A 22,371-nucleotide genomic window follows, 5' to 3' on the forward strand; every position below is an offset into this window, starting at 1 on the left:
CCTTTAGTCGCGGTTGGTGTGGCCAACCGCGACTAAAGGGTACCTTTAGTCGCGGTCCGCCTCCCCAACCGGGACTAAAGGTATGTGTATATATACTGCACTTAGCAGTTTCGGCCACTTCCCATTCTCCTCTCTCGACGCCGAAGCCCTGCCCCGACGCCGATCGACGCCGAAGCCCTGCCCCGACGCCGACGCCGACGCCGAAGCCCTGCCCCGACGCCGACGCCGACGCCCTGCGCGCCGCCGCCCCCGTCCCCAGTGAGCGCCGCCGCCGCCCGTGCCCTGTCCTTAGCGCTCCGCCGCCGCCGCAGCGTGCCCCTGCCCTTGCCCGCCGCAGCCCCTGCCCTTGCCCGCCGCCCGCCGCCCTGCGCGCCGCCGCCCCCGTCCCCAGTGAGCGCCGCCACCGCCCGCCCGCTGCCCCTGCCCGCCGCCCGCCGCTCGCTGCCCTGCCAAAAGAAACCAAAAAGAAAGAAGAAAGAAAGAAGAAAGAAAAAGGAAGAAGAAAAAAAGAAAACAAAACCAAAACCAAAAGAAAGAAGAAAAAAAAGGAAGAAGAAAAAAAAGGAAGAAGAAAAAAGGAAGAACAAAAAAAGGAAGAAGAAAAAAGGAAGAAGAAAAAAAGGAAGAAGAAAAAAGGAAGAAGAAAAAAAGGAAGAAGAAAAAAAAGAAAGAAGAAAGAAAGAAGAAAGAAAAAGGAAGAAAAAAAAATGAAAACAAAACAAAACCAAAAGAAAGAGGAAAAAAAGGAAGAAGAAAAAAGGAAGAAGAAGAAAAAAGGAAGAAGAAAAAAAGGAAGAAGAAAAAAAAGAAGAAAGAAAGAAGAAAGAAAAAGGAAGAAGAAAAAAAGAAGAAAGAAAAAGGAAGAAGAAAAAAATGAAAACAAAACAAAACCAAAAGAAAGAAGAAAAAAAAGGAAGAAGAAAAAAAGGAAGAAGAAAAAAAGAAAGAAGAAAGAAAGAAGAAAGAAAAAGGAAGAAGAAAGAAAGAAGAAAGAAAAAGGAAGAAGAAAACCAAATGAAAACCAAAAGAAAGAAGAAAGAAAAAGGAAGAAGAAAAAAAGAAGAAGAAAGGAAGAAGAAAGGAAGAAGAAGAAAGAAAGAAGAAAGAAAAAGGAAGAAGAAGAAAGAAAGAAGAAAGAAACCAAATGAAAAAAGAAGAAAAGAAAGAAGAAAGAAAGAAGAAAGAAAAAGGAAGAAGAAAAAAGGAAGAAGAAAGAAAAAGGAAGAAGAAAAAAAAAGAAAACAAAACAAAAGAAACCAAATGAAAACCAAAAACAAAGAAGAAAGAAAACCAAATGAAAACCAAAAGGAAGAAGAAAAAAAAGGAAGAAGAAAAAAGGAAGAAGAAAAAAAGGAAGAAGAAAAAAAGAAGAAGAAAGGAAGAAGAAAGGAAGAAGAAGAAAGAAAGAAGAAAGAAAAAGGAAGAAGAAGAAAGAAAGAAGAAAGAGGAAGAAGAAAGGAAGAAGAAGAAAAAAAGAAGAAAAAAGGAAGAAGAAAGAAACCAAATGAAAACCAAAAAGAAAAACAAAGAAAACAAAACAAAATACTTGGCAGTGCTCAATAATCTTATTTTTTAATTCCTCCTCCTCTATGTCCCCTTAATCTTATTTTTTAATTCCTTTATACTTAAAGAATTTTTACTACATGCAGGAGTGACATATGGTGGACGATAGAGCCGAGCCGCTTAGGGATCCGGAGGCTGAACGTTATTTAATGGGCATCATCAACAACGAGATTCCTTATGTGCCGGGCTCAGAATATGAGCAAGAAGAGGATGTAGTCTCTTCTTTTCTGAACCTTGACGGTGGAACAGAGATTGTCGATGATCAAGAAGGTGAAGGAACGGACATTGTCGACGGAGGTCAACCGTCAACAAACGACGATCTCGAATTGCAAGTAGCAACCACCTCCGGCGAGGTATATATATACATTGAGCCTCTCGTGATACAAACTTACTGAAATGTGAATACATATGTATTAACGCGCGCGACTCTCTTTCTTTTTTTAGCCCTCCGGATCGAGTACGACAAAGCGTGGCAAATCCAAGGCGATGAAAATAGGAGAAACATATGCCATTGAGTTTGTCAGTGAAACCGGCAAGCCCCTACAGCACACCTCAAAGTTTATCAACCAATGCGGAGTCGTTGTTAGAGACAACGTCCCGATCACCGTCCAGGAATGGAAGGAGCCAAAGAAGGCACGTCTTGGTTTCAGTTTTGTCGACAAGAGAACGAAAAAGGATTGCTGGAGAAAGCTTATGGAACATTTCATTCTACCTCCGGAATACAACAAAGTCGATGAATTCGGTAACGAGGTTCCGGGTGGACGTCAGAGGAGGAGGCTAGTTAAAGAGTTCGCTCTTCAGAAGATGGGCGAAGCATTCCGGAACTTCAAGAAAAATTTAACCCGTGACTATGTCAACAAGGGCAAGACTCCGGATTTCAATGGACAACATGAGAAACTGAAAGATGATTGGCCAGAATTTGTGAGGCAAAAGCAATCGGAGCATTTCAAGGAAATATCGAAAAAAAATAAGGATAATGCGAGTAAGAAAAAGTTCCATCATATTATGGGGCCAGGAGGATACCGCCTTTCGGAGCCTAGGTGGCAGAAGATGGAGGAGGACCTGAGGGTGCGAGGAATCTCTCTAGGTACAGAGGGATGGGACCCAAGGGCCAAAAGCTGGTGGTACGGGCATGGGGGATCGCTAGACCCGGAGACAGGGGTGTGTGTTCACTGGCAGAGACAGTTTGCTCCCACCCAAGCCCTTATTGACGCAATGACCCAAGCTCAAGAGGGCTTGATCAAGTTCAACAGAGAGAAAGACGCACTGACAACAGCCCTCGGGAATGATGAACACGGAGGACGTGTACGAGGCAAAGGCAAAGTTCCGTGGAAAGTAGGGTTTTCCCAGGACAATGACCCGTACTGTTACAGAAGCCGTAAGAGAAAGACGGACCGGGATGCAGATCTTATGACGAAGTTTGCATCGGAACTCCATGAGTTGAAGCAGACCGTGCATGAACTAGTAAAAGAAAAATCAGCTGCAGGGCCGCATGAAGATCATGAAGCGGATCGCGGAAGCCAGCAGCGGAGAAGCAGCGTGGCTTCCACGGATGCCCCGCCTGGTGCTAGTGCACCGATGATCGAGATTCATGCACCGGAGCCTCACTACCCCGTGGATGATGTAAAGGAGATGAAAGAATGTGATCTGCATTATCCCGTGGGGAACGTTTCCACGAAGGTAGCTAGCGGCAGTGCTTTACCCTGTACACCTGGAGCACTCCACCACAACAACCCCATTGCATATGGCTATGCTCGTGTCACGGTGGAAGACATAGTCCAAGGGTTTGAGGACCTGGAGATTGACAAACCTACACCCGAAGGGGAGAGAAGACTTGGAGATGTCAAGCGCCAGATCATTCTATGGAAAAAGAAGTACATAGTGTTTCCAGGCGAGGCGCCAAGGCTAGCAAGTCCACCCCCCTCCGATGGTGGTGGTGGTGGTGGTGGTGGCGGTGGTGGTGGTCGTGGTGGTTCACCTACACCTCCTTCACGCCATTCGACGCCGTCCCCCGATCCACAACCTCCGGCGGGTACGACGCCGCCCAATCCTCCTCCGGCGGGTACGACACCCCCCAATCCACCTCCGGCGAAGAAGCAGAAGCAGGCGGAGAACAAGGAAACCCGCTCCTGGACTATTAACCCGGACCCTTATGTACCTAAGACCACAAGGGTACCGGAGCCATCACTGAAGCCTCTCCTCCCAAGGCCTGGGGAACTTAGTGAAGCTGAAACCAAATTGGCCGCGTCTGCTGATTATGAGAAATGGAAGGCGGATATGAAGGCGATAAAAGAGCCTGAGCCCAAGCAAGTATTCACTGAGAAGCAAAAGAAGTGGGCTAAGGATTTTTTGACGACACCGTCCCAAGCCGAGCTGAATATGCCTGACGACTATGGACATGAACTTCGTAGGCAAGCAAAAATATTGAAGGAGGAGAAAGAAAAAAGTAAAAAAAGCGGGAAACAAGTTGACCAGCTCGGGATGCAGAAGAAACAATCGATCCCCCCGCTCATAGTGAAAGCCGGTCCGGAAGAGGACCCCGAGATCATAGCAGCTGCGGCAGCACTTGGATTGACTGTAGCGAGTGCCATGAAACAAGCGTCCGAGATGGGTTTGACTCTTCGTGCCTTCTTAGGCCTTGAGGATGCGCCAGTATGTGAGATAGCATTACAATATGTGCGGAATGGGCCTCTCGTCGAGCCTGCGCGGGAAAAGAGTCTACCACCACAAATGCGAAATCTGCTACGTTGGTACAAGCAATTCATAACATGGGCCGACAAAGAATATGTTTATGCGGATGTTACAGATGAGCATCACACCAAACGGTACTCTGTACAAGTTCATATGAGTGCATTGTTCCAGCTGTTCAATCTGCGCGACCTCGACAAATCTATGCTGAGTTGCTACGTTCTGTAAGTGATTTATTTCTACCTCATCTCGTTCTTCATTGCCTGCACTATATATATATATATATTGTCCTAACTATATTGTTGCGTACGCTATTATGCAGATTGAAGATTTGGGAATGCAAAATAAGAAACATCCATGATGTTGGGTTCATTGACCCACATATCGTTAATGGACATGTGTTACAACATCACCCCGAAGACGTGGAGAAAGACTTGTACAAGTTTCTTAGAAAGCATCAACTCAAAAGTCATATTCTATTTCCTTACCATTTTGGGTGAGTGTTTCTCTCTTGTGCCCATTCTCTTTTGTTTACTCCATGCATGGTATGTCTAATCGATGAGTTATGCGTGACTGTGCATGTAACGTGTCCGCAGGTTCCACTGGATTCTGCTAAATATTGAACTTCACACCTCCAGAGTTCTAATCATGGACTCTATGGATTCGGATCCAAAGCGTTGGGCCGACATGAGAAAAATGCTGCAAAAGTAATTATTTTCAATCATTTGAGCTCTATATCGATCGGTCTCTTTCGTTCATTTCCTAATATCAAGTAACTAATAACTCCCTTGTTCATTTAATTTTCTTTGCCCTGTAGGGTTTGGAGACAGTTCTCAGAAGAAATTGTCGGTGAATTCAAACATGAGCTAGATTTCAGAAGGTTAGTTAATGTGGATAAGCAGCCACCGGGGACCAATCTATGTGGATACTATGTTTGTGAGAACATTCGGAGACACACCTCTGAGCGGAAGGCATCGGATAGCGTGCGGAACGCGACGGATAACTTGCGGAGGAGGCTTAGTCCAGAAGCTCGCTTCCGACCAATTCAAGAAGAATTAGCAGGATTTTTCATGAGGGAAGTCATCAATCCTAAAGGAGAACACTATACCGAGGACGAAGAAATTTATATGCATACCCGAGATTGAAACTTGTTCGAAGTTGTATATGGTCATCCATCCTAATTGTGTATGGAAACTTGTTCGAAGTTGTATATGGTCACCCGAGATTGAATATATATTATATATTCCTCTTGAATTCTTCTTGTTTGAAATTTCATATGCATGTATATAGCAGCGTAGAATATGTGTACTGAAACTTCATCAAAATTAAAATAAAACACAAAATAAAATATAAAAGAAATAAAACACTCCAAACTAAAAAGAAATCAGGTTTAGGGGGGCTAAAACCCTAAACCTGCGGAGGAGGCCTTTAGTCCCGGTTGGCCACGAGAACCGGGACTAAAGGTCCTCCGCCCCGACGGACCACTGGCGCCCACGTGGACGGGCCTTTAGTCCCGGTCAGCCACAAGAACCGGGACTAAAGCTTTTAGTCGCGGTCCGTAAGAGGCGCGACTAAAGGGGGGGTCTTTAGTCACGCATATTTAGTCCCGGTTGCACAGCCGGGATTAAAGGCTGTTGCGAACCGGGACTAAAGGGCTTTTTTCTACCAGTGTGACCAAGACTCTGTGTGATGAAATAAACAACCTCTTGGGGAGATTCTGGTGGAGCCAGCAAGATTGACAGAACACGCTTCATTGGATAAGTTTGGGACAAGCTGACTTTACCCAAATCAAAAGGGGGTCTTGGATTCCGGGACATGCGTAGCTTCAACCTGGCCATGCTATCTAGACAGGGCTGGCGTCTCCTCCAAAACCCAGAAAGCCTTTGCGCAAGAATTCTAAAAGCTAGGTACTTTCCACATTGTCACTTGTTGCAAGCAGAGCCAAAGGAGCGGATATCTTATGCCTGGAGGAGTATCCTACAAGGTATCACCCTGATTAAACAGGGATACATATGGCGAATCGGGGATGGTGCATCTGTAAACATATGGTCGGACCCATGGATACCACGGGCATGGTCACGACAGGGTCATCACCCCAAAGGGTGCAAATCTCCTATCCTGGGTTAATGAACTAATCTGCCCAATAACTGGACAGTGGGATGAACAACTGGTTCGGGACACCTTTTGGGTAGAGGATGCACGACACATTCTACAGATTCCACTTCGGGAAGGAGCAGAAGATTTCATGGCTTGGCACTTTGACTGTAAGGGCAGACATTCAGTAAGAAGTGCATACCGTCTTCGGGTCCAATTATCCAAGCAAGAACGAAATGGGGCACCGGGGAATAGCTCAGAGGCTGCTGGTCAATTCGAAAACTCAGGTGACAGTTCTTGGAGACGCATATGGAAAATGTATTGCCCAAGAAAACTGCAAATGTTTGTTTGGAGGATGAAACATGAATCGCTGGCCCTGTGTAGAAACCTGGTGAAGCGAGGTATGAAACTGGAGAGTGATAAATGCTTCTTCTGTGGGAGAGCGACATAAGATGGTGGCCATTTGTTCATCAAGTGTAAAGCGGTGAAGGAAATTAATTTAGCGGGAGTTGTCTCTTGAGATGGAAAGAAGAGAGCTGGAGCAGTTTTCAGACGTACATGCAATGCTAGAGCGTTTGTGGGAGCTGGATGAGAAAAAAAGAATACTTATCATTACCTTCTGGTGGCATTGGTGGAATAATAGGAAAAAAATACGTGAAGGGGAGATGGCCGTTCCCACAATGGAACTAGTCCGGCGAACGCAAGCTAATTGGCTGGAATACCTTGAGTTCTTTGCACCGAACAAATCAAAGAGTATTCCAGCAAAGTGGCAACCACCTGAAGCTGATGTTCTCAAAATAAACACTGATGGATCCATCATTCCAGGTCAGTCATTCAGTGGTTGGGGTGTGGCGGCCAGAGACTCGGAAGGAGATGTAGTTGCTGCCCATGCAGGGCGTCAGGAACACATACATGATGCATTTGGTGCCGAGGTGTGTGCTATGTCTGCTGCAGTGACCATAGCAGCGGAGCTGGGAGCTATTCGAGTGGTCTTTGAAACTGATTCACAGCTCCTAGTTGAAGCACTTGACCTGCGTAAGGTTGACTCCTCGCCCTATGCTACTGCCATCGAAGACATCAAGTTTCAACTGAAGATGTGGTTCTCCAAACAAAGTGTTTCGTACTGTAAGCGCGAGGCAAATTCGGTAGCACATGAACTAGCAAAAATCGGTCATATGTGCTTACCAAATGACTGTATGGGTTGGAACTCAATTGTACCACCCCAAGTGGCTGTTTGTGTTACGGGTGATATGCCCGGACACTGTTAAGTTATAAAGCTTTGCTTTACCCTAAAAAAAGAACTAGAGAAATAATTTCACAAAAGAAAAGGAACGTAATTAAAGTAAGGGGAAAGCTCGGTAATCCATATAACTAATCACGAAACGAGATGCTTCTGGGTGTACAGAAAGTTTTGCACATCAAATAGGAATAATATTCCTGCATGCAAAATTTCAGGACGAGACAGAAAAGACAAATCGTTGCTCCAAAATCAAAAAATTGAGAATTTCATAAAACACCCAACTTTTTCAGAGCTCCTGCGATGCCAAGTCATCACAAAAAACTAGAAGGGCAGTGCGCGCTTTGCTGCGCCGCTTATGTTCTTAAGATTGTACATGTTCTGTTTTTACGTGATAATTTTTTAAAGTTGTGAAAAATATTTACGTGCTAGTTGGTTTGGCGTGTGAGGGAAACAATAAAGTGTTTTTTTTATCAGAGATGCTACACTTATGGATAGACTTTATGGAACCATGGTCACAGATGAATGTGTCAATTTATGATTGAAAATTTGGGAAACACTATGGACAGACTGTTTGATTTTATTTTATTTTATTTCAATATGAATGTGTCATTTTTTATTTTATTTGCCATATGTTTTTGTGTCACTGTTCAAAGCCGTCCTCGGGGAAAAACCAAAACAATGTTTCTTCTTGGATCGCAACTTAGAGCATCTCCAGCCGCGCCCCCAACAGGCCCCCAAGGCCCTTTTTAGCGCCGGCGCTAAAAGACGGTCCAGTCATGTCCCAAAAAGCCCAATTTTCGCCGGTTCGGCCCAAAATTGATGCCGGCGGACCCAGGCCGAACCGGGGGCACCTAGGAAGCTTTTGTGGCATCGTCCTCATCGCCTCGTTTTCCCGCGGGGAATCAATGCCAAGACTGTCGTCGGTCAGCCTTCCGCTGATTCCCATGGGCGGCGCAGTGATGGCCCGGCGACTCACCGTCCCCCTCCCGCCACGCGTACACACACGCCTAATGTCCCCCCGGCGGCTATAAAAAGCCATCCCTCCTCGCCGGTGGACACACTCACCTTCGCCCCGCAGTCCCTCTCTCTCACCGCCGGTGCCCCATCACGTCTCTCTCTGCCCCGCCACCAGCCTCCGATGGGTGAGCGCTTCCCAAGCGACGGTGCGGCGGCCAACGGCTTCGGCCGCCGCACCCTGCACGAGTGGGAGGCGTACCTCCTCCGCGAGGCCAACTACCCGGCGACGTCTGACATGCGCGCGCCGGGGCGGTGGAGGCTCAGCGCCGGAGGCGTCCTAGTCCCCCCCCCCCCCCCCCAGCCCGACGCCGACCACCCCGACCACTTTCACGGCGAGATCGAGCGCGTCCGGCCCTCCCTGCCAGAGGAGGTGTGCGGCCGCCCGGAGTACGCCGCCAACAACCACGCCAGCTGGGCGGCGTACTTCCAACGCCTCCACGAGGAGCAGGTCGCCTCCACCAACAACGCGCCGGTGAGGGGGCGCCACAATGCAGACGGCCGCCGCATGCGGTGGGGCATCCCCGGGCGGACGCTGCACTACGTCCTCGAGCACCTCGAGGGCGGCAAACAGTCGCCGCTCCAGTACCCGGCGCCTCTCCCCCGTTGGAGCGGCGGCATTTGGCTGCCGAGGCGCATGGCGGGTGGGTCGTCCTCCTGCTCCTCCTCCTCCCTCTCCCCCGGTTCGCCGGCTCTCGCCAGCGTCAAGGCCGAGCCCGTGGAGACGCCGCTCGGGCGGCACACCCGTGCAGCGCCCTCGTCATCAACGAGGGCGGCCGTGGTTCCTCCTCCTCCCGCCTCGTCAAGCCGAAAACGGAGCCGGGGCTCGTCGCCGTGAAGAACAAGCACGACGACATGGCCGCCGCCGACGAGGCCGCCCTCAAATGGGCGTGCGAGGACTACGTCAAGCTGGAGATGGAGTGCCAGCGCCGCGCCCTCGAGGAGATCGCTGCCCGGCGCCGCGGCCGCGACAAGGGTGGTGTCATCGTCCTCGAGGACAGTGACGACGACGCACCACCACCGCCAACCAAGCCCGTCCGCCAAGGTGACGCAGGGCAGGGGTGCAACAAGGACGACGATGGCGTGAAGAAGGAGAAGGCCGACGACGGCGGCGACGACAGCGCCTTCGGCGCGTTCTTCGGCCTGTAGGAGGGGCGACGGACGGCGGCACAGTAGTTCTCTTTTAATTAATGTTTTTAGTTCTTGAATTATGTTTTTAAGTTTTTATGTGCAAATATCAATGAAATCGCCTAGTTTAGCCGAATATGTGTCGTGTTTGGCCGAGTTTATTTTTCAGAAAAACGGCGTCTTGGTTTGGTTTGGGTCGGCGGTTGGGAAACCAATCATCTCCATGCCCGATATTTTCACCGGCGCATCTCCAGACAACGCTATTTCAAGTCACTGAGATGGAACGGCTTAAAGCATCTTCAACCGTTGAGCCTTCAGGAGGCATTTTTTTTCGCCGCTTGGGGCTACGGGCGAAAAGTTTACCACTCGTTGCCCCCCAACCCCCAACGCACGTACCCCGCCACCACCATCACGTGAACCGCCCAAGTGGCTAGCGAAGCCGGACGGGGCGAGCAGGCAGGGAGCGGCGAGCACGGCGGCGAGCACGGCGGCGCGGCGAGGAGAGGAGCAAGGCGACCAGCTCGGGTGGGGCGGCGGTCGAGCGGCCGGGCGCGGAGGAAGCCGCGGGAGGGCGAGCGGGCGGAGGGCGGAGGGCGAGGAGGCGGACGGGCGGCGAGCCGGTCAGCGGACGGGGCCGGACCCGGCGCCGCTGCTGGAGTTGAGCACTGCAGGGGCCTGGCCGGCGCCGCTGCTGGAGTCGAGGCGAGCTGGTCAACACCATCCCCGGCAAGCGGCTCGAGCTGCCGCATCGCCGCGTCCGTCGCCCCTGCCGCCGGCGCCGTGGACAGGGCGGGCGCGGCGCCGGCGCGCGCTGTGTCCCGCGAGGTCTCCTTCTCGCGCGACGAGCGGCGCGGCCCGCCGATGCTGGAGTCGAGGAGGACGCAGCTTGGTCCTCTCCTGGTGGGCAGGTGTACGGGTGCTGCGGGGGCGCGCTCCGGCTGGACCCGTCGGGGGTGATCGGCGTGCCGCTGGGGGCGGTGGACTACTACTGCTGCGGGGCGTGCGTGATGGAGACGGAGGACGTGCTCAACTGCGTGGCCAGCGCGCTGGACGGCTTCAGCTTCCGCAACGGCGCCTCCGTGGAGGGCACGCGCTACGCCCTCAGGACGGGCGCGCGCACCCCGGTGTCCCGCGAGGTCGCCATGCATGAGCTCGCCGCCTCCCTGCTCCGGCGCCCTCCTCGCGAGCTCCCCGCCTCCCTCCCTGCTCCGGCGCCCTCCCCGCGAGCTCCGGCGCCCGCCCGCCGTGCCCCAGCTCCGGCGCCCTGCTCGCCGCGCCGGTCCCGTCCCGTGCGCGCCTGCTTCGGTGGGTGGGGATGGGGAGTGTGAGCACGTAGGTGGGCCTGCAGAAAAGTGAGGGAGAGAGAGAGAGGAGGCCGGCATCCCCAGCTGCCTCCCGGGGGGGCTGGGTTTCGCCAGGGCGCGCCGGCCGTATTTTTCCTCGAATCCGGCAAAAACTGGGCTCTTGGGTGACGAGTGGGAGGAATTTTACTCGCGGACGGTGAAAAAATGCCTGGGGAAGGCTTCTTGGGGGACTAGTGGAGATGCTCTAATGCCTATCCCGCGCTGGAGTTCGTCCACGCATAGCCGTCGTGCGCCCGTTCGTCCACGCATAGCCGTCGCGCCCCCCTATATAAAACACAGGCCAGAGGCAGTACACTTCCAACTCCAGTAACAAGATCCAAACAAACACAGCAAGCCGAAGAATCAAGAGGCGCATCGGTCATCAATCAGCAGGAGGAGCAACCAGCTGCTTGATCGGGGAAGAAGAAGATGCAGGCGGCGAAGGAGAAGGTGAAGGACGGCTTGAGCGCGGTGAAGGCCAAGACCAAGATCACGCAGGGCAAGGCGTCGGAGAAGGCGGAGGCGGCCACGGCGAGGTCGCACGCGGAGCGGGAGCCGGCGAGCGCGGCAAGGCCAAGGTCGCCGCCGCCAAGATGGAGCTGCGCCAGGACAAGGCGCTCCACCGGGAGGAGGCCATGGAGCACCGCATCCACAAGCACGGCGGCGGCCACGGCCACCACCACCACAAGCACGGCGTTGGCATCGTGGCCGCGCCCGCGCCGCCGCCCGGGGCCGGGGCGTACTACTCTACCGCTTCCCGTGGCCACTACTAAGTAGCTAAGCAGCTCGCTAGCTAGACGGGCACATGCGCCGAGTGTGCAATGTGATCTTGATAGCTAAGCCTGTACTTCGTACTGTTTGTGTTTGAAATACCAACGCGTGCTTTTTAGTTTTGCACTTGGGTTGGAGATGAGAGCTCTGTGTATGTATATAACGCATGCATGCAACATTGTTAGTTACTTTTTTTAGTAATCAATGTACTAATATAAAAAGACAGAAATCCAATTCGGCTCCCGGATGCACATGCTCCTATGCGTGGAAAATTATTTTTTAAATATAAAAAAGACCGTGTTCATAGTCACGTTGAAATGCTACCCACAAATTTTTAGGTAAAAAAAGTAAAGCATTTGGCTTGCACAAAAATAACAAATTAAACATCAAATGTCATCCTAAAATGTTACCCAAATTTATTTATTTCACCGAGGAAACATTGCTACTCTGTTTTACATAAAAATTATCAAGCATGCTTGCGACACAAAAAAATCTAAAAAATTCAGAATTTTAATATTATTTTTCCTTGCTATTCTTTCGGTTTTCTAATCGTGACCATAAAACCAATTCAGTTATACGACCTAGAGTGCTACAACGATGAGCTCTCAAAAAGTTTTGCGTGAAATTACTATCGTTTCAAATTTTAACACTAGCTCTAATCACATAATTAATAGTTAGTACACAAACAATATCTTACATAACTTTGTTATTCCGGAGTTCACGGCCGTGGATGGTATGGGTCAAGGTGCGCGCTACCAGCGATTAGAATATTATACAAGGGACGAGGGATAATGTTTATGAGACTGGCATCACCAGATGATCAGAACATGCGAGGGATAAAGTTTATGAGATTGGCATCATCTAGACGAGTAGTGTGTGCGATTGAAAAAAATTCACCGAGCACGCTATAGGCTTTCGTGGTCGCCGTAGATTGAAGGACAAAATCTACCATCCGTAACGCTTGGTTCAAATCGTTCTTCTGACTGGATTCTTCATGATGCGATTCTGGTGGCGTGAGGATTTGACTGGGACAAATTCTGATGAGGATTTGACTAGGAAAAGCTCCACTGTATAGAGGAGGTGCACATGCATGGCTGCATGATTGTATTGTAACCCCGCCGCTACAGTCTCCGGTTCCCGGCCATTACACCTGACGGGTCTAGTCTGGCCCCACAAACTAACTAACACAAGTCTTTTTTTTTTTATGCATTTTGTCCTCACTCGTACGGGTACGCACCCAAGACCAACTTCCCGGTCATCCACCGTCTGAAATCGCCCCAAGCCAATACATAATCAAGTTTTAGTACTTTGAGATATATCAAGATTATATAGTATTTATTATGACATGATATCAATGATAAGATACGGAACACTCTTTTTATAATTTAATTATATACCACCATTTCATTAAAATTATCTAGTTGACATGCATGATAATTACTTAAAATTATTTAATTAGAGCTAGACGAGTGATGGTATGCGTACAACAACCCACTATTCAATTTTTTACGATGCATCGGACCATCCTTAATCAGATTAATTTTCGAAATGTGTGCGGTTCATAATTTGTATTGCACACCAAAACTATCGTACGCACTATTTGTTGGAGTCCCTAAAGGCTATGGAGTAATTTTTATTATGTTTGAGATGTTGTATTTCTAAAGAATTTTTATAATTTTATAAATATTTTTTTAAAGAAAGTAATCCCGTGAAAAAATATTAGGGACAAAGACCAAAACATGCCTTTTCTTCTTGCCGTCGATCGCTGTCTAATTCGATCACAGCTTCTGCCTGTCCTGTGCTGCAGTGTTGCGGTCGCAATTGATAACCTCCACGCACCATGCATGTATGCATGTGCATTGATTCCTTCACGTACGTGTGATATTCCATCGTCCAGAAGCGTCTCGTCCGTCCGGCGCCTCATCCCTAGCCGAAGGGATGGATGAGTCATGCATGCAGCCAGCGCCGGCCCTCGCGCATGCACGCCGCACACGTCGCCTCCCACGCGTCCCGCACCCATTCGTCCACGCACAGCGGTCGCGCCCCATATATATACACCCACCCACAGGCAGTCCACATCCAATTCCAACCACAAGCTCCAATCAAACACAGCAAACCAATCCAGATTACCATCGGCTATCAATCAGCAGGAGGAGGAAATCGCTGCTCGATTGGGGAAGAATCAAGAGGCTCGGCGAAGATGCAGGCGGCGAAGGAGAAGGTGAAGGACGGCGTGAGCGCGGTGAAGGCCAAGACCAAGATCACGCAGGCCAAGGCGTCGGAGAAGGCGGAGGCGGCCACGGCGAGGTCGCACGCGGAGCGGGAGCTGGCGCACGAGCGCGGCAAGGCCAAGGTCGCCGCTGCCAAGATGGAGCTGCACCAGGACAAGGCGCTCCACCGCGAGGAGGCCATGGAGCACCGCATCCACAAGCACGGCGGCCACGGCCGGCACCACCACAAGCACGGCGTCGGCATCGTGGCCGCGCCCCCGCCGGCGACCGGGGCCGGGGCGGGGGCGTACCACCCTCCTCCTGCCGCCGGTGGCCACTACTACTAATTACAGCTAAGCAGCTCCATCGCTAGCTAGATGGGCACATGCGTCGCGTGTGTGTTATGCGATCTCGCAAGCTAAGTTTGTATTTTGTACTGTTTTGTGCTTGACTTACCCACGCGTGCTTTTTAAGTTTGCACTTGGTTTGCACTTAAAGATGAGAGCTGTATGTATGTATGGATGCATGCAACCTTGTTGCTTGCTTTCTTTTATAATACTCTAAAGAGCGGTAAATCAATTACGTTTGTTTGGCAGCGTGTTTGTGATCGCCTCCGTCGGGTACAGAGGTGGCAAAGCGATAGATTAGGGATGAAAATAGAGTGGAAACTTTCTTTTTTTTTCAGAGGAAAAATGAAAAGGAGAGGAAATATGAAAACGGAAACGAAAATTTGTAAAACGAAAGTGAAAATGAAATTTTTTATGCGGAAACGGAAACAAAGAAAAATGGAAACGGAGAGTAAATATGAGAACGGAAACGGAAATTTGCAAAATGAAAGTGAAAATGGATTTTTTTCATGTGAAAATAAAAACGGGACGGTGTTTTCTGGTGAAACATGCATGAAAATGGAACTCTGTTTTTGTGGATATGAAATTTCTGTTTTTACTATAGATCTATAGCTGCTTTATAACTTAATCATCAAAAAGAACATAATGACATAATTAGTAGAATGAATTTGAGGCCCAACATCTACTACCATATCACACATGTACTTATACGCAATTGTCCGGTACTACACATGTACTTAGATTGACTCTATATGTAATTGGCCGGTACTGCTACAATACTACGCTAAATTGCTTACATAATGATATTATTTCTGTTTTTACTATAGACTTATAGCTGCTTTGTAACCCAACCATCAAAAAGAAGACAATGACACAATTAGTAAAATGGATCTGAGGCCTAACATCTACTATCATACATGTACTCAGCTTGACCCTATACGCAATTGTCCGGTACGACTATAATACTATGCTAAGTTGCTAACATAATGATACTATTTTGTAGCCATGTTAACAACTCATTAAATTTGTTTGTTTTTATGTGTATTTGTTTATGATTTAAGGGGTTTTTAAGTTCCGATCAATGCCTATTTCTATTTCCGTATCCGATTTGTATTCGCTTTGTGTCCATTTCTGATAGTATCTGTTTTCGTATTCATTTTCGGAATTTCTGTATTTGTTTCCGCTTCTGCAAAAAAAATGTAAAAATAAATATGATAGCGTTCAGTTCCGTTCGTTTCCACTTTGTTTTCATCCCTACTGCCTATGGCCTCCGTCTCCTTCTCTCCTTTCCTCGGTGTCTCAATGTAAGACCTGTATGTTCCTCGCTTGTCCCGCGAGGTGTCTGAATCTAAGAGCCGTATCTTCACTTGCCATGTTGTTTGATTTTGTGAAGTTATGTGCTATGTGCATGTCTGACTGAGAAGCTCAGCAACAGGCTGAAGGTGTCCTGAACGAGACAGGCTGAAGCCGCTAGGTGGGCTGGCAGAAGACCCCATGGTAGGGAAGGCCCGTGAAGCTTAGAAGGAATATTCCTTCCCATTGTGGTTCTCTGATGGGCCTTCTCTAGAAGACCCATGAAGCCTAGAAGAAATGGGCCTTCGCTAGAATACCCATGAAGCCTAGAAGAAATATTCCTAACGGCGGTTCGCTGATGGGCCATCCCTAGAAGACCCATGACACCTAGAAGAAATATTTGTAAGTACCGAAATCACTAAGGAGTATTTCTTTCAAAGATCACCCCCCTCCTCAAGTTGCGACAAGTGCGCACTGCATGTACGTCACTTGTCGCAACGTGAGAATTTACTTTTTTCGTACAGTCATTTATTCAAAATGTTTTATCTCTTAAACCATGCGTCTAAATATGAAACCATTTATACTATGAATTTCCTCGCGTTGAAATATTTTCAAAGCTAGATTCTACGTTGATAAATTTTGATGAACCTTTTTCAAAAAAACCGAATGGAAAAACCAGACAAAAAAACAATCCAGGGGCACGTTCTTTTTCTCCTTTCTGAAATAGGCACGGTCATGCCTCTCACGAAAGACCGCTCCTGTCACGAAAGAAAAAACAAAAAAATATGTTTTTTTATTTCCGAGAGGTCTCGAAAGCAAAACCGCCTCTCGCGGAAGGCAAAAAAAAAAAACAGGTTTTGTTTCTGTTTTCGAGAAACACGGTCGTGCCTCTCGTGAAAACACAACTGTGCCTCTCGCGAAAGAAAAAAAATACAAAACGCGTTTTTTCTGTTTCCGAAAGGCACGTTCGTGCCTCTCACGAAAGCAAAACGTGCCTCTCGCAAAAGGAAAAAACAGAAAATAATTTTTTTCTCGTTTCCGAGAGGCATTGTGGCCCTCGCGGAAGGAAAATAAACAGAATTTGTATTTTTCCCACCAATTCTATGGTATAAATTTTGCTCCCGTCGCAGGCGGTCTCGCTTGGTTAAATATATGGTTAAACTTAGACCTCGGATAACACGGGCGCACTGTATTGTGGATCGGAGGCAGTATTAGCTTTTAGTATGAACCCCATTCTAGCACAGGGAGAAGGAAAAACAGAGGAGCTGCCAAAGAAAAAGAAGAAAAGAAGAGTCAGAAAAGCTAGAAAATCAGCAAGATGTAGCATGCAGAGGAGTTTCAGTTATTCTGCATTGACAGTTTCAGTTATTCAATGACAATTCCGTCTTGCAGTCCATCGCAATATGAATTTTATGAACACACTAGTAGAAAACAGGGCTTTGGTTGGGGCCTGGCCAGCCCATTAGTCCCGGTTCAGTCATGAACCAGGACCCATGGGGGGCATACGTCCCGGTTCGTGCGTCCAGGGGGCCGGTCGGGCCTCGGGAGGCATTTGTCCCAATTCGTCTGGACCCGTTTGTCCCGGTTCTAGGCACGAACCGGGAACAATGGTCCTCGCTCCTGGCCCACAACCATTATTCCCGGTTCGTGGCTTGAACCGGGACCAAAGGGGGGCCTTAAGTCCCGGTTCCAGCCACGAACCGGGACCAATGAGTTGGCTATATATACCCCATCGCCACAGCAGAGCACTCCACACTACTCTGTTTTTTCTGGCCGGCGAGGGGAGAGCTTTGTGGTGCTCTAGCTTACCTCCTATGCACATGAGGGGTTCGATGAAATGCCCGAGCCACACTAGTTAAGCTTTCTCCTCTCGAAGCTCGACCTCCAAGCTCCAATTTCCCCAAGATTTGTCTAGGTTTAGCGGTCCGTCCCGTCCCGTCCCCGTCTTTACCGCCGTCGATCGCCCGCGCCGATCTCGTCGCCGGCACCACCGTGGTGAGCCTCTTGTTCTTATCTTCTTTTTGAAAGAAAAAAAATTCTTACTTTAGATAGATACTTGTCTAATTTTCTTACTTTTATTATTGCTTGTTATTATATAGTGCGATGGTTTTGGTATCCGCCCCCGTCGGCCCTCGTCCTGTCTATGATTCGGATGTGGTATATATTATCTTTTATAACTACTTGGTTCATTTATTGTTTATGACTATTATGCCGACCAACGTGACATAGATTTTATTTATCTAGGAGGTATGTGAACCGGAAATTCGAACCGACCCTATTGTCGAGAGGTTAAAGTTGAAGAAGAAAACAATTTCTTGAAGGAAAAAATAAAAAAAATTGAGGAGGAGAAGATGATATTGGAGTTGCATGTTGCGGATGTCGTCGATGATCACAAGATCAAGATGGATGCAATGCGCTTGAAGATTAGAAAGATTAGAAAATATGCCATTCATACCGAGGCTTGGTATCATTATGCCGTTGGATCAATTGTTACCTTGGTTGCGATTATGATCGCATTTGTTTTCGCATTGAAATGTTTTACATAGTTTCAATGTATGGTTTAATTAATTAGATGCTCTGGAGAGCTATATGTTGTTAGATGAGAACTATGTATGTACTTTGGTTTTAATGTGATGATGAACTTCTATTAATTTGGTCACTTAATTATCTATTCATGATGTTCTGTAATGGTTTTTGACACACTTAATTATATATAATGCACGCAGATGAACCGGCAATGGATGTACGGTGACAGACACACCTCCGAGTACATTAAGGGCGTGCATGATTTTCTCGAAGTGGCTGAGGCAAACAAGCAGAATGGTTTTATGTGTTGTCCATGCCCTAAATGTGGGAATACGAAGTCTTACTCTGACCGGAAAATCCTTCACACCCACCTGCTTTACAAGGGTTTCATGCCACACTATAATGTTTGGACGAGGCACGGAGAAATAGGGGTTATGATGGAAGACGGCGAAGAAGAAGAGGACGATGACAACTATGTGCCCCGTGAATACGGTGATGCTGCAATGGGGGAAGCTGCTGAAGATCAAGAGGAACCAGACGATGTGCCCGATGATGATGATCTCCGCCAGGTCATTGTCGATGCAAGGACGCAATGCGAAAGTCAAAGGGAGAAGCTGAAGTTCGATCGCATGTTAGAGGATCACAAAAAAGGGTTGTACCCCAATTGCAAAGATGGCAACACAAAGCTCGGTACCGTACTGGAATTGCTGCAGTGGAAGGCAGAGAATGCTATGCTTGACAAAGGATTTGAGAAGCTACTGAAAATATTGAAGAAGTTTCCAAAGGATAACGAATTGCCCGACAGTACATACGCAGCAAAGAAGGTCGTATGCCCTCTAGGATTGGAGGTGCAGAAGATACATGCATGCCCTAATGACTGCATCCTCTACCGCGGTGCGTACAAGGATCTGAACGCATGCCCGGTATGCGGCGCATTGCGGTATAAGATCAGACGAGATGACCCTGGTGATGTTGACGGCGAGCCCCCCAGGAAGAGGGTTCCTGCGAAGGTGATGTGGTATGCTCCTATAATACCACGGTTGAAACGACTGTTCAGAAACAAAGAGCATGCCAAGTTGATGCGATGGCACAATGAGGGCCGTAAGAAAGACGGGAAGTTGAGAGCACTCGCTGACGGGTCGCAGTGGAGAAAAATCGAGAGAAAGTACTGGGCTGAGTTCGCAAGTGACCCAAGGAACGTGTGGTTTGCTTTAAGCGCGGATGGCATTAATCCTTTCGGGGAGCAGAGCAGCAATCACATCACCTGGCCCGTGACTCTATGTATGTATAACCTTCCTCCTTGGATGTGCATGAAGCGGAAGTTCATTATGATGCCAATTCTCATCCAAGGCCCTAAGCAACCCGGCAACGACATTGATGTGTACCTAAGGCCATTAGTTGAAGAACTTTTACAGCTGTGGAATGGAAACGGTGTACGTGCGTGGGATGAGCACAAACAGGAGGAATTTAACCTGCACGCGTTGCTATTTGTAACCATCAACGATTGGCCCGCTCTCAGTAACCTTTCAAGACAGACAAATAAGGGATACCACGCATGCACGCACTGTTTAGATGACACCGAAAGTATATACCTGGACAGATGCAGGAAGAATGTGTACCTGTGCCATCGTCGATTTCTCCCGACCAACCATCAATGTCGAAAGAAAGGCAAGCATTTCAAAGGCGAGGCAGATCACCGAAAGAAGCCCGCCATGCGTACCGGTGATCACGTACTTGCTATGGTCAATGATTTACACCTAATCTTTGGAAAGGGTCCCGGCGGACTAGCTGTTCCGAATGACGCTGAGGGACGCGCACCCATGTGGAAGAAGAAATCTATATTCTTCGACCTACCTGTAACGCCCCGAGACCGACGCTCCAGATGCCTTCCAGTTATTTAGTTGTCGAGTGTGTTTTATTTGTTTGTTGCATTTCATCATGTCATCATTTGCATTGCATCGGCACTCCGTTGCCGTCATGTTTTAAAAACTTGCATCCGTTCATAGTTGCCGCTTCACCCTCGCCTCCGTTGACGTTTCTCAGACCAACCTTTCTTTTGGTGTCCGACCATTTAAGCCTCTCTGCACAATGCACAAAACCGAAGTCTCTCTGTACAGTGCTCAAACCTCTCGCGCGCGTCCGAAAGCTGTCCCGAACCCGATCCGTGCAGTCGTCACCATTGGATTCGGTTCATCCCCAAACATCTCTAAAACATCTCCATTTTCTTATTTGGACTCCCTAGCCTATTTTTTCCTGACCGTCTGATTTTGATCGGAGGGACGAGATAGCCCCTAACCTAACCAGCTCGCTATATATATTAGTCTAACCCGAGACCAAATCCCTAATTTCTAGGGATCCTCCTAGCTGCCGCCGCCACTCCTCTTGTCTCCTCCCACCTCGGGTTCTTCCCCGATCCAAATCCTCCCTCGAATTTCCAACCGGACCAACCTCTCGTCGCCTGCCCGATCCACCACCGCAGCAAGCCGCCGCTCCAGCGGGACCCCGCGTCCCCGCTCCACCCCTCCTTTCTCCCTGTTCATCTCGTTGCTCCCTCCCATCTCAAATCTCTCTCATTTCTCTCTTTCTACAGGAACATGAGGAGGCCATGGAAGCCGCCCTTCCGTACCTCGTCTACGGCCCCTGCCACCGGAGCCGTGCCTCCCTGTGACCCGCGGCTGTGGAGTCGGTCTTCATCCACGCCGCGCCCGCCTTGTCTCGCTCATCATCGTCGCCGGGAGCTCAAAGCTGCCCCCAAGCTCTGCTCCATTCCATCGTCCTCGCGCCAAGTTACCTTGCTCGGACCCGCAAGCCGTTTCCGCACCGACGTGCTCCTGCAGCGCGCCGACCAGGTCGCCTCACCTCATCCAGCTCTCCCTTCGGTCCTCTCTCTCTAATCTCTCAGCCTCTTGTCTGAATTTCTCCCCCGCCATGGCCTTGCAGCTCCCGCCGCCGCTCCGCTCTGTTCGTGGCCGTCTCCGACAGATCCGACGTGGCCCCGTGTCTTCGGCCTCGTCCCCGACTCCAGGGCGCCGCGCCGCCCCATAGGAGACCACCTGCGCCGCCGCCAAGTCCCCTGCTCGCCCCCTGCATCCTCTGCTTCGAGAAGGAGGACGAACGCGCGCCTCACGCATGGACCGCGACCACCTCGCGCCTGGTCGCTGCCCCGTTGACCAGCGTGCCTTCAGATCCGCGCCCAGGCCCAGCGTCGCCAGCAGCCTCCCAGATCCAGCCGGCCCGCTTGCCCCGCCGGCCTGCTGCCTCCACCAAATCGGGCCTTAGCCCATGGTGAGAAAACCCCAGCCCCTGTGCACTGTTGGGCTAGCAGATTCGGCCCGTGTCATGTTTTTTTTCCAGTTCCGCGAATTCAGCATTTTCCAGTGATTTACTGTTTTGCAGAAAAACCCCTAGTATTCATGCATCTAATAACTAATTAATCATGCATCATATGTAAAAACTTTATATATGAAAAGTGCTTAGAATTTCATCTAGTTTCATAATATGCAACTTTCATCCATGCCTAAAATGTTTAAAATGTTGTTTGATTAAATTTGCTCAAATTGCCATGAAAAATGATTTATTTCATAACTAAATAACCGTAGCTCCAAATTTAATAAACTTTATATGTAAATGGGGTAGAAAAATGCCTAGTTTAACTTGGTTCACTTTATTTTGATGTTTAAGAACTTTAAAATATGGTTTTAGGAAGAACGGTACCAAACCTAAAATATGGACATGAGGATTTTCCGGAATTGTTGTTTGTTGTTCCGGCCTCATTTAAACTTGCCTAGTTATGTAGTTTCCATATGTTTCACCTCTTGCCATGTTTAACAACATTTAATATTTTTGGGTACATAACCGAGAGCGAACTAAATAAATTGAATGTGGTGTTTCGTCAATATGCAACTTGTTGCATATTGAGCTCCACTTAATTTGTAGTGTTGCTTGTTGCACTTTGCCATGCCATGCTCATTAAACCGGACATGCATCATACCTGGTTGTGCATCATGCCATGTTTATGTGATGGTTGTTTACCATGTTGTTTGCTTCTTTCCGGTTTGCTTCTCTCGTTAGCTTCGGTTTCGTTCCGGAGTTGTGAGGATTCGTTCGACCCCGTCCGTTTGTCTTCTTCATGGACTCGTTCTTCTTCCTAGCGG

General features: G+C 48.8%; 2 protein-coding genes and 1 pseudogene across 2 annotated transcripts; all 3 read left to right on the forward strand.

Moving 5' to 3' along the window:
- Nucleotides 1-7,010: 7,010 nt before the first annotated feature.
- LOC141026642 (uncharacterized) lies at nt 7,011-7,613 on the forward strand. Its single transcript, XM_073503481.1, has one exon. The coding sequence runs from the start codon at nt 7,011-7,013 to the stop codon at nt 7,611-7,613; it is 603 nt and encodes a 200-aa protein (XP_073359582.1).
- Nucleotides 7,614-11,050: 3,437 nt separating this feature from the next.
- On the forward strand, nt 11,051-12,335 carry LOC109784998 (uncharacterized; annotated as a pseudogene).
- Nucleotides 12,336-13,907: 1,572 nt separating this feature from the next.
- LOC109785016 (uncharacterized) lies at nt 13,908-14,630 on the forward strand. Its single transcript, XM_020343629.4, has one exon. It carries the CDS (start codon nt 14,042-14,044, stop codon nt 14,396-14,398), a length of 357 nt encoding a protein of 118 aa, XP_020199218.1. The 5' UTR covers nt 13,908-14,041; the 3' UTR covers nt 14,399-14,630.
- Nucleotides 14,631-22,371: the final 7,741 nt, after the last annotated feature.

Source organism: Aegilops tauschii, chromosome 7 (genome assembly GCF_002575655.3).
Source record: "Aegilops tauschii subsp. strangulata cultivar AL8/78 chromosome 7, Aet v6.0, whole genome shotgun sequence".
Classification (NCBI taxonomy): domain Eukaryota; kingdom Viridiplantae; phylum Streptophyta; class Magnoliopsida; order Poales; family Poaceae; genus Aegilops; species Aegilops tauschii.

What these genes read in the sequence shown, in the direction of transcription:
- LOC141026642 (XM_073503481.1), top strand. Translation starts at nt 7,011, where the DNA reads ATGGCCGTTCCCACAATGGAACTAGTCCGGCGAACGCAAGCTAATTGG.
- LOC109785016 (XM_020343629.4), top strand. Translation starts at nt 14,042, where the DNA reads ATGCAGGCGGCGAAGGAGAAGGTGAAGGACGGCGTGAGCGCGGTGAAG.